This window comes from Opisthorchis viverrini (genome assembly GCF_000715545.1).
Source record: "Opisthorchis viverrini unplaced genomic scaffold opera_v5_781, whole genome shotgun sequence".
Classification (NCBI taxonomy): Eukaryota; Metazoa; Platyhelminthes; class Trematoda; order Opisthorchiida; family Opisthorchiidae; genus Opisthorchis; species Opisthorchis viverrini.
This window is the reverse complement of record NW_008752463.1, coordinates 27,918-40,747: the sequence shown is the minus strand read 5'-3', so window position 1 is coordinate 40,747 and position 12,830 is coordinate 27,918. Positions and strand designations below refer to the sequence as shown.

The 12,830-nt window shown below is 45.9% G+C and overlaps 1 protein-coding gene across 1 annotated transcript in view; it reads right to left on the bottom strand.

Moving 5' to 3' along the window:
- Nucleotides 1-1,211: 1,211 nt before the first annotated feature.
- T265_15728 (hypothetical protein) overlaps nt 1,212-12,830 on the bottom strand; it is a gene marked incomplete at both ends in the record, with an annotated part of 39,277 nt that continues 27,658 nt past the window's right edge. The window contains 4 exon segments of the mRNA XM_009179027.1: nt 1,212-1,588; nt 1,641-2,038; nt 2,046-2,195; nt 4,204-4,990. Of these exon segments, the coding sequence (XP_009177291.1) occupies nt 1,212-1,588; nt 1,641-2,038; nt 2,046-2,195; nt 4,204-4,990 (1,712 nt within the window).

Genomic DNA, 12,830 nt, shown 5'->3' with positions numbered 1-12,830 from the left:
CAGAAGTACGTGAATATAGGGATCGGACTTCTGGGACATACCCTGTTGAGTAAGTGTAGTTAGCAGCACTGATCTATCGACAGAATCAAACACATCCTTGATGTCAAGGGTACCAGGACTGTGGTTCGTCCGTACATGTGGTGTTGCTCTAACACCTGACAAAGTGTGAAGATGTGGTCAACGTAGCCTCTCCCCAGTCAAAATCCCGCTTGATTTTCACGAGTCAAGGCTTCACCTGCCATTGCAAGACGACGAAGAATCAGCGACACCGGAAGCCTTGTCACAACAAGCGTCGCACTAACACCTCTGTGGTTACTACATTCGCTGCAAGTGTCCTTTTTGAAAGTGGGCACTACTATCGATTCACTCCAGTTGCCTGGGCGGTCTCCTTCTCCCAGAGAGACTCAAATAGGCCAGTTAGGCACTAACTAAGAATTCCACCACCATCCTTGAAAAGAGCAGGTAGAAGGTCGTCAGCACCAGCTGCGCGATGACGCTTGAGTAGAGATATGCACTCGGACACTTCTGAGACCGAAGGCGGCTCCATATTCACAGTCCAATCTTCTGTTGAAGGCCAGGATTCTGGATTGGAGGTAACAGGTGGCCAGCTGAATTGCTGTTCGAATAACTGTGCCCAGAGGATCAAACGCTCTTCATTGTTGCATATAAGAGAGCCATTTTGGTCTCTGATTATTTCTCTGACAAGATGTTTCCGAAGATAAGACGAACGAATCAAGTGGAACAGTTTGCGCACTTTTCCAGCATTCTTGCATTTTCCATTTATTCGGCCTTTCGGTTCCATCAAGCTTGTTGGTCTGCCCGGACACTCAGTTTCAACTGGTGTCGAATGGTGCGTCGGTTGGAGTTGTGGCTGTGACCAGGAGGAATCTGTCAGAGTAATCAGAAGTTCAATGTTTGGATGAGGTTCGCTGGATTTTCCCGCAAGCAGACGTTCCGGCTCTGGGTAGTGCTTTGGATATCTTTTCCCAGTGGCTGTTTATATCCGACATCGTACCGTTCGGCAGGCGTTTGACGAGCCGCTTCTGATAATTCCTTTTGACTCCTTGGTCCACTAGTTACTCACTGGCTGAGTGAGGTGTGCGTGTTTTGTATAGACTTGAAAAGCGCAATGAAAAGCAGCAGCGTACAAGTGCATGGTCGGAGTCCACGCTGGTGTTCCAGAAGGAGCGGCAAGTAGTAGTCGACCCTCGTCACCGACAACTGACGGCGGTGGGGTCTATTTGGGTTCGTGACTGGTTTGTTGGTGGGCACCACGTTGTCAAGCGATTTCCGCTGTTCCGGAAATTCGTACTACAAAGAAACAGTATGTGACCGGTACACATTTGAAGCAGGCGGTCTTCGTCATCCATGCGTCTCGTGTCCAATCTCAGACGAACACCCAATCGGGCCCTATCGGTGCTTAGTTTCTCTACCTGGACTTCAATATCACCAGCAACCACAACGATATCCGAGCTTTTAGCCCGATGTAAAAGGACACCTAGAGTGTCATGGAAACTGTCCTCTGCAGATGCAGAGCTACAGTCAGTTGGGGCGTAAGCAAACACAATAAACGGTGCGATGGACCTCACTTCTTATAGATTTTCTCACATATGTTGCCAAACAAACCGCACAGAGGCGACTATCAACGGATATCCAATCAAGCATGGACGCTTCCACTCGGTCACTCAAAACAACACCCACTCCAGCATATCCAGCTGCAGAGGCCTCTGCATCACTAGAGGTGCGCAGCCGGAACCTGCAACAGAGATAGGGACTAGTCGGTTCGAACACAGTACTTGCGTCCTGTAGCCTTGTTTCTAAGAGGCAGCATACATCAATGCAGATGGAATCCAGCGTACGAGCAAGAGCCGCCTTTTGTCCTGCTTGCTTCAGTGTGCGAACATTAACGGCGGTCAGGTAGACAGGCTCTAGGGGTATAAAAACAGACTTCGAGGTGTTTATAGTTGTTACTGAACTCAGGCGTACAGAAACTGCAGCTGTGTGTGATGCACGGTGCGCAAAATGGTCAGTCTTAGTGCTGGGACCTGCGGAGAGTGTTCAAATTCGGGTAGGGTAGGGTGGAAGAAGGAGAACGTGGAAGTGTAAGATGGGCGTTAGCAATATCGTGTTTTCGCTTACCCACCCTGCTGCATGCAAAAAGTAAGGCGACCTGGCTGGTGACACCACACGATGGCCTATGTTTTAAGTGCCATCGTTATACTTAGGCTGGATTCAAATCGGCGAATTTCGGAACAATAAAAGGCAGATGGGAGGGCTGATCAGTGATCAGTGATATGTTTCTACTGGACCTTAATTCTCAATCAGGTGGCTCACATGCCTAGCTGCTGTGCCACCCTAAATGAGTACAAGGGCTGAAATACAGCCAGATCGCCCAAGCCAGAAGCAGTCGAGATGCCGGAGTCGGGTTCGAACCACGGACCTTTCAGTTAGTAATTCCGCGTCTAAACCACTGAGTTACCTCGAGCCATCATTCGACCTGATATCGACTAATTTGTCGGGGGTTCACACAGAATAAATGTGGCTAAAACCCCATCTAGTGAGTTCAAAAACTGCCGCAATCAATAGATTGAGTGTGATCCTGTCAACTACTACAGCCACGAATGTTGTATTGAGGATTATGAGCAACCGCAACTGCAAGCCTCCAGTATGGTGGTATACGTCTCACACAGTCCTAATCATACGTCCTCAAGCAAACAAATCACAATACAACCACATTAGTTTACACAGTAGAACCGGATAAACGAAATTCCCCGCCATTTGTGTGTCACGTGTGGCGCATGGTTTGCTTGCGAACCTAGACCAATGAATTTTGGTAAAGAAAAGCGACCGCTCTGCGTCGATTGATGGTAAGATTAACCAAAATACAAGGAGTACCTTGATAGACCTGTGGCACAGTATGGCGTAGGCTGTTACTAGCACCCTGTCGAGTGAGACACACCGATGGGTCCCACCTAGTTTTCGAACATGCATGTTCCAATATCGTCTGTTAATTATTTTTAACAGAAACGTTTTGCTATATGTATATCATTTCGTGCCTGGATCGTTTGTCTTTAGAGCGAATCTAGATAGCCCAATTCTCTGGAAAAGTCGACCAGTTGAAATAGGTATCATTCAATCATGGTTGGTTTATTTGGGTGGGGAAAATGATTTGCGCTAACACATTCGGGCCAATCCGGATATGAATCTACTGACTAGACCATAGCAAGTAAGGGGAAAGAAACAAAAATTGTGGAATCGATACAGACAATCATAGATTTACTGAGTATGATAAGGGAACTAGAGCTATTGTCCCTAAGAAGACTGTGAATTGGAGAAAAAGAGTCAACCGTATTCATAACGGTTATATCAAGATCGGAAGGAGGTGGAACGCTGTAAAATATACATGTCAGAAGCCAAATTATATTCCATCAAAGACAAACGTGAAAGTCATGCATGCACAGCCCACATTGGGCCCACATTAGGAAAACAGATCAGGAAAACGCATCGGCGCAAATGATTGGGTTAAGCCACTAACCTACTGGCAACCAAAGTAGAGCGATGTATGGATGCTCGTGTGTTACCTGTAACGGTGTTCAAAACGATGGCTTGCTATGAGTATCACCACGAAGACCAAGAGAGACGAGGCCACAGCATGGTATAGTACAATAACGATCGTTCAGCTGCCACGCCACCCTATAGAAGCATGAGGGCCTATACTAGAGCTATCGCCTGAAAAAAATAAGACGTCTGATCTGCAAGTATCACGTTTTACGAAAGAACCTCCATTCATGATTGTCTAAGGGAGATACCCTCCTACCTGTGGAAGCTGAAGCCTTGTAGAGTACTTCCTCTATCGAGTGACCCTGCCTCTCCAACACAAGCTTGCAGTCGAAAAGTCTGTAGTTCGATTCCAACCTAAACCTACCAATATCCCGACCCGCATGCTTTCTTAGAATAGAACGAAAGTAATGCACGAACGGTCGTGTCTGTTAAATGTACCTCCACAGTCGAGAAAAGAGTAAAGAAATAGGGTCAGAAGAAATGCCACACAGCTAGTCTAAGTACTCTGTCTTCAGTGATTTGAACCAACATTGGCTGTAAAAGGGTGTTCGGTCACACACTGAGATAATGCAATAAGCCGCCCCCTAATGTTATTCAGATACATGTGGTGTCCAAATCGATAACCAACTAAAAACAAATTACCAAGCTTGAAATGGGATATGTTGACTCAGTATTCCCAGAACGAATAAGGATGCAGAAGGACTCACAGTATCATCAGCCTCTTCCCGTTGAATTCTCTCCAGTGAACAGTACTCATTGGCAAGGGAACACTGACAACATTGAGTAGAAGCACGTGATGTGCCAAGTTGCGTGGTGTGCACCACATTAAACGGGGTCGTATGTGAATGGTCGGATAAGGTCTGGTCCGAGGTGCTCATCAAGCCTAACGGGCCTGGGCCAGAAGAGAATGGTGTATCCAGCACAGCGGCAATCGATGTGAGGCGACGCCATTCGGCTTGATAGATTGCCGACTGATTGTTGTTCTCGATCCACTCGCAAAGCTCAGTGGCCCGGTCCGAAAGGAACAGGTGACACCCGGGAGCTTCGGGATGGTAAGGCGAAGCAGTCAAAAAGAACAAAGAGGCCCGATCAACATCCAACTGTTCCGTGTCCTCGTTTGTTTTGATCCGAGCAGTGCCACACTGAACAAGTTCATCGTTGTCAAAACTCCAAGTAGCCAAGAGACGTGGATGGGCGCAACCAGGCCCCGTTGTGAAGTAAATTCGATCCCGAGTAACATGAAGATAACCATCGTCAGAAGCATTGATAAACGAACGGAACACTCCTGCACTGTTGGTGCCGACAGCAGCACTGTGTTGCGAACGTTTCGAAGACCAAATACTGAGCTGGTGTCGACGTCGGCGTTTCGCGTGGCTTGACAGTTTGCTCTCCTTTGATGCCATGATCAGATCAGCATGAAAGTAGCTGCCTGTGTTGAAATAAGAGAACAAAAATTTCAAGTGCCAGATGACAAACGACCATTGGTAGCTACCGAGACTACTCCTGTTCTACATCGATTCATCCCCGACAAATACGGGAATAGTAAATTCAAGCACGCTGCTTTCGCGCACGTCCGCTGATCATGAAAAACAAAACGAGAAGAGTCATTAGCACCTAGCCCAGTGCGTTCTCTGCACAGACCAGCCGTCAGATCATGACGGTTGAGTGATATTTAGCCGCACCAACGTAATGTAGGTTAACAAGTAAGATCGTGCAACACTGCCAGTTTGTTATTTGGACCAATCATGTAAACATCCAGTCTGTCCCACACCCTCAAAAACGTTTGCTTCGTTATGACAACCAATTACCAGGTTGTGGGCAACAAGGGTTCGTGGCTTCCCTGCAGTTCCCTGGCATAACAGGGAGAGCTTTAAAGTATTGTGCCCTGGAGAGGCGGACAAAGAATGGTGGTAATCATCCACACAAAACAAACTAGACAGGATAGTATGAATCCACAGTGTGTTGCTAAGAATAATGTCAAATGGAACCCAGGTCACAGATTATAATGCCGTGCTGTACACCGAATCTGCCAATTGAGTCATATGAGGCTGGTACGTTACTTAGCATAGAGAGCGTAGAGAGCGCTTCAAAGTTCGGTCTTCGAACACACACTTGTTCGATATACTAATTCGCCTTAACTAAGCCGCTAGGAGTTAGGACTAGCCATTAGCGACAATCGAAACCACACCTTTAGCACTGCGACAATAAACCGTTGCTGCACATACAGTGAGGCCAGGACGTCCGTTTCCAACGACAAAATCGTCTTCAAGGACCATGTGGCTTGATTTCGAAACAAAAGACAATCACTTTTGTTTGGATAGTGAGTGAGATGTCCCCCTCAGATAGACAAACGCCAGCAAATTTTTGACAAGATTGAGAGGAAACAATATGCATCAGTAACAATATCAACGGTGTAAGAGTTGGGAGAACTTCGATCAGGTTATAAGGATGAGTCCAAACAAATGTGGTGTTTTGTCGGTGAAAACACTACCTGGATCTGCAGCATTATGTTGCTTACTATATTTGGACAATTGGATGACATAGAAACGCGGGTAGGTGTTATGCCTCGGAAATTACAGAATAACGATGCACCCTGCTGACAGACAAACCGACCGATAAAGAGGCTACCCCCAAGAGCTGCTCAAACATCCCCAGTTGTGGGTATTCATTCTTGGGAGATTTTTCAGAATGGTCGGAACAATCAAATGATTCATTCAAAACCTACTTGACATGATAAATCACAGGTATGTAAAACCCGAACTCATTTATTTTACAGACAATCAAGGATAGAAGATTGGTTTAGAAAGATTTTCCAAGCTCTGTTATCCACTCTGTAGCATATGGTCGTATTCACTCCATAAACCTATTATACTCGATAATACCTCCAAACTTTCCACACGAACGCTAACGAATGCCACTCAGAAAAACTGGACTAAATCCAGTCATCGAATAGAGTACAGGTTTCACCAGTAAAAAACCGCATGTTCCCCCTTCCTCGAGGGCACCGAGATACGCGGCGGCATTCTGTTGGTATTTAACTGTCCACGTCTAATTCGAAAAGCGTTCGCCACTGATACATGAAGCGTCCGCTGGATGGAAGCATCCCATTAAGCGGGAGCTTGATTCTGCTGTCATCATTATAATCATCATCATCATCATGGGCAGAATGACATCAGTGTTCAACACTAATGCTTCCCTGCCTTACAGCCATGATTTGAGAACCTTATTGTGAAGAAAAAATAAAGGTGGACAGGGAAGGGATACAATGCTAGCTTACTACAATCATTCCAAGGTGCCTACACCTCCAGACATTCATTCAGACAGCTGGATAGAAGCTGTCAAAAGGAATGCCATTGACATCTCGCAGTGTCTCAAACCAGGCACAGTGGGGATCACGCCATTCTGGTAGGTGAGGAGAACCGACAGCACCCAAAGGTTTCGTAATCTCTTTCATCCCCCTCTGCCATGTCAATGATTGGCCACCTCTCTTGTCTGCTGTAAAAAGGTCTCAGATCTTCAACGAACCGATCAACCTTATGCAAGTACTTGAGATGCGAATATATTTGATGAGTCAGGGGAAGGGTGACGAGAGGCTTAAGCCTACGCAGACCCGTACGCATCAGTAATAGACGTCGTGCACCCGCTCCATAACCAGTGGGCTGAAATGGTTTGCATAGGATTGGATAAAAAAATTACCGTAGGGGAGGGACAAGACAAGATGTGCCTCGATTAGTGTTACCAGCACAGTGGCAATCGGACCGAGTAATATATGTGATGCGAACACAGAAAACAGGAACTCTAGATAAAGCCAGCTAGACTCGACTTCAGTTTAATTTGGTTCAGCTTTTCAACCATAGACAGTTCGGAAGCATAGGTTTGTTTGGATTGCCAAGGCCCGATAGTGGCGATAGGATCTTGAAATTCATTCTGAAGCCCTAATGAAGGAATGAACTGACTAACTGGGTGTGCTGTTACCAACTAGTCTTCCCATGCTATGGCGTCTAGGGGTGAACTATGTAAATTCGGCTGTCCCAGTGGCTGGAGTAGGTAGCTAGATAGCTAGGAAACTCAATCTTAGGAAACTCGTTTATACCAGACGTTGGGATGTTGACAGCCAAAACATTACTGTTCAACCGAATTCTCGATAGCTGCGCACGATTGCCGCAGGATTCAGACTTTTGGAACAGACAGATCCGCTTGGTCCTAGACCAGACAGTTTTGGTACATACGACCAAAATGCGCTGCTGTTCAAACTCATCGACTTGAGAAATGCAGCGGCAAAGGTCAAAAACCTATCACTCGATATCACCGCCGTAGCCCCAGCTTATGGTTGTCACCTTGATGCGGTGGTTAAGCATCAGGGCTCCGATGGACTACGTTGGCTGGACTCCCGTGGGCCAAGACAGCCAAGGAAAGCAGCGCGAAGAATAACTCACACATCGACAAGTCGGATTACCGGGTGGTCTGGAGGCGAATTTATATCGTTCCCGTGAGAGTAGTGTGAAGGCGGCAAAACTTTCCTTTGAGGCGACCGGCACATTTGTGGAAGCAGCGATGCTGCCTTTCCCAGACGGTAGCACCAGTTAGAAAAGGTCAGCCCTAAAAACCACACACTTTGGTCGCTCAACGGTTGACCGTGACTGTCGGTGCATCATTCAGTATAGCTGAAATACTTTTAAAACGAAACTCCGAAGTATCTATGCTGAACACCGGTGTGTTGTCAACGATGACTGTGAATTCACAGGCTGAGGAAGTTTGCAATGACCGTTTATTGGACGAATATCGCCCAAAAGCGACCCTCCCCACAATGGCGGTATACTGTGAGTTTTATGTCGAACGATGGGACGGATGTCAACATATAGACATGAATAACTTTTCAGCGACTAGCGCCCAACGTCTTTGTCTCCTTTGTGGCTCCACAATCAGGGTATTCGAGTGAGTGTTAACGCAGGCCCATATGGAAATTGATAGAATCTTTCATTCCCGCATAAATTACTTGTTAAACATCGAATGTGAAAGGCAGGTATATCCATATATTGGGATGCTTAATATTGTCACACGTTACCAATAACAGACAGGTGGGATAGCTGCAGATGATATAGTGGCTCACTCTGGCTTCCTATACATCTCGTTAGCACATGTGGCTTGTAATGTTGATCTATACAGACAAAATGGGGTCGACTGCAGCTGACATTTCCAGTCCATAAAAAGGAGTCCACCCGGATTACCTACATAACGCTCGAAATCCATGCAACAACGCAGAAAGGAATCCAATTTGATCTTCCATCAAACAAATGCACGACATGAGCATGACCAAAAAAGGTTACGGGCGCATACTACGTCAGCTGAAGCCAGCTCAACCCGAATATTGTCCTGAGACGATGGATTTAAGGTGTCAAATACAGTTCTGACACTTCAATCGAGACTCTTTAGATGGTGACAGTTTTTAAGGTACTCGTGCGCTTGACGTTGCATGCTGAACTTGAAAAACCTAACCGATTTCCATAAGGGGAACTACTCACAAGGTTGCTGAAAACTCTTCGACAGACCACAACAGGTTTCGCCCTTCTTGAAGCTCATCAGGTAGGGCATTTTTTCTGGTTAATCCCGCTCCCCCGTTTCCATTCAGTGTACCGCAGCTGGAGATAGCTTATTGACTAAAGCGCAAATTTACTGACCGGAATGTCCGTAGTTCGAACCGAAATCTGGCATTTCGACTGCTCGGGTGTGGATTTGGGCAACCTGATAGTTTCCCAGCCTTCACAACTCCTACGAGTGGTATGGAAGCTATACACCGAAAAGGTCTTACAGCTGAACGATTATTTTTATTAATCAGTGTGCCCTTAGATGTCATACAAGACGTCCAGCTTGTCTGTTTGACCGCGGAAGATACGCTGGGGTACGCACATGCTCGATGCAACCGTGTTTGCATATTCTTGAGGGATGAACTGATATCCACTGCGAGAAACAACTGCTCACGCCTACATAGTTACGAGGTGTAAAAATGATGGAAGTGCTTTCATATTCCACTTGAAAAATTCGGATCAACTAAACCAAGAATCGACAAATACGACATAATGGAACTCTTCAAAAGGTCCGGAGCTGTCCCACACTTCCTTAAACATTAAGTTAACGGGAGAGCGTGAGGCGAATGACACAGTTGCCTTCTTCGATGTCCAACTGGTCCGCCAAGATGATGGAATGCTTCATAGATCAGTTCACCGAAAACATATTTGGACCAACCAGTACTTTCATTTCTCCAGTTTTGTGCCGATGCGCCGGTTGAGATGTAATATGGTACAGCATAAGAAAATTTCACGGAAGGTACCCATGACACCGAGCTTAACTATTTGGAAGGGATTTCTCACTCAAATGCTTCAGCTGAAGGCGCGGATTTGTCCAGTCCCAAAGGCAGATCTTTTTCAGAATTTGAAATTCAAAGGAGATCACATTAGCGGAGCGGTGTTCAGTCTGTTTTCAACAAAAACTTAATAGGCTTCTAAACCTATGCCCATCTACAACTGCAACCGAATCTCGACCCTTGGTGTCAAAGTTCCACTACCTAATTGTGCCATATCCAATCTCGTTTACCGGTTTAATAGTGGCACCTACTTTGGCAGAATGTAGAGGTAACTTCGTCAAAGACAGGCGAAAAACATCCCGATTCGGATGCAACATTCCGTCCCAAACACAAATCCAAATCCGGTGACAAGTGCACAGTCGATACCGGCTTCATCGACAAACCACCATATTCCTAAGAGTGGACATTGCGTGTGCCAATGTCGCAGCTGCGCTCGACGTAGTATACCAGGACCACGAACGTTAAGGTATTTTCGATATCCCCATAAAGACTATCATCGTTATTTTATATAACATTGTTCTGTAGCGCACACTTGAAGAGATACCGCGAAATACACCTAGGGCATTGTGGAACATCTCCCTTCATACAGGGTGGTGGCCAGCGTTGTAATACATTAGCTAAGTGGACAGCGATGCCTCGTTGGGTGCGAAAAATCGGTAACAAGTTTTAGCGGTCCATGCACAGCGAAGATTTTCGAACATGCACTTACTATCTGGAATATTGCAACGACAGAAAGGAGGACCAAGTCCTCTCTCCTGATTTGACTACAATTTATTCGCCTTTTTTCAATGTTCATGGAGAACACATTGCTGATTTTTGTTGTTAATGCAACACACCAGAAGCAACTATTATCAAAGTCAGAAAATTGGGGCTAAGAACCATTTGATGTGACGGATGATGAGCAACACCACGTTGATTCTTGTGTCAAGAGTGCATTTGGCGTTCGGGCTGAGTTCGTGAATTGGCCAAATAAAATTGTGATGGAAGCTGGACCGTAGCTCTGCTCTGGTCGATTACTATCGATTACGGGGCTAAGGTAGTGATATTAAACGCCATGAGATCGAGGCATGTGTAATCTATACTCATCTATCCTGTAGAGCAGTTTGTTCAGGCGTGGATAATGATGTCCAGCGTTTAAGGTTAAGATGATTAGTTATACTATCCCGGTAGGTCATATCAAACCGTGATTCGGAGATGGCATTGAAGAACCACCGCTAGGACAATTTTTTGAAATGCTCCTCAACCACTGCACGTAAATGTGCATCGGAAAGAGCGATATCGTGAAAAAAATATCTCAACGGTTTAGCGTCGTGAATATATGTTCCGGAACTAGCAAGGGATGCTGGTGCATTTCTAGCGCGTTGGTCGAGAAACCAGCACAAACAAGCAAACCACAGGTAGCCTTTCCCATAAATACAATGGCCGGACGATTGGATATTCAACCACTGGCCCGAAGACCGCAGGTTCGAACCTCCCTGAAGGAGTTGCGTGAGTTGCGCACTGCTGGTGATCCCCAACAAGAATGAAAAGGCTGTAAAGTGATTTTCAGCTTTCCAGGATACACTACTGGCTCTCTATTGAATGTCGTACATTTGTTCGCTCACTAATCGTGCTTGATACGAGCTATGATTGCACTCAAGCTGGGAAAATAATGAAAATGAGTAGACTCGTGTGGTTCCGTCTAGCAAGCAGTACCACAAAACGCTGTGACGATGCACCATGAGATGCTCGTTCATTAGGACGGCGAAGACGCACGTTTTAATAATCATACCGTTCTAGTGGTTTGGTGCTGTGAGGTCAGATAGTAGAAGTCCGGTGCATTAGTTGGTTTAATTCACTATGTCGCTTTAAAAGCTTGCTAAATCTCGTCCCTCCGCTTTACTAACCCAGATACAAGGCATTAACTCAGTTTTTTTTTCTTCGGAGGGGGGGGTCATGGACGTATTGACGTATTGTAAAACTGATATGCTAGTTTCCAAGGTGAAACCTCAATCGCATGGAAAAAAACGCTAGATATAGACGAGAAACCGAACGTGCTAACGGGATGGAAAAGAAGCCAGAGCGAGCCATTATGTTATCCTCTCCAGCGGGAATGAAAGTGGTGTACAATTTACCCACTGATATAAACTTCTGAATGAACCTGCTTCTTCTGTGTCCAGTTACTTAAAATACCCTGTTAGTATGGGTACATGCGCTCAATCGTTCGACGTAAAACTTATAGTAGACCACCATTCGCCAATGAGGAGAGGGTCCTTTATGGACGACTTTTGTCCAGTAAACAGTAGTTCTCTGAATTTCGTTAACGCGGGGAGTCACAGTCAATGACAGCATATCGGTGTCCAACATCGATACTCTGTTGTAATGCAGTCTTAGTTATCATGGAAAATAAAAGCGAATGGAGAAGGGACCTAGTCCTACCCTATTGTAATGGGTGTGGGGTATCTACAACTCCAGACATTCACTTAAACAATCTGGGCACAAATTGACATCGACTGACATCGCTATCAGTGTCTCAAGATTGCCCGGACGGATACTAAAGAATTCATCGCGTACACCTGTGTGGTCAGCAGAGAAATTACAAGCTTCAAGCTCAGCACCATGATCGAAGATCACTTCAAAGGTCTCATCATCGTACCTGGTCTTCCGTCACCAAAGGATGCAGACATCTAGGCCCGGGTACTGAACGGAACTGAACGGAATCCGGATCTGGTACTTTAGAAACTTGGACGGAACGTCTTATCACTCTGAATTGTAATGAATGGATACCCCAAGCTTTCTCAACCCAAAGTGGTATGCAAAGGTAACCTTCAGAAAGCGGTTGAATCATAAACGAACCTCAAAACCCGCCCATACCCCGTAATGCATTCTGCAGCTCCAGCCTGCAAATGCCGCACCTTCAGTAAGCCAG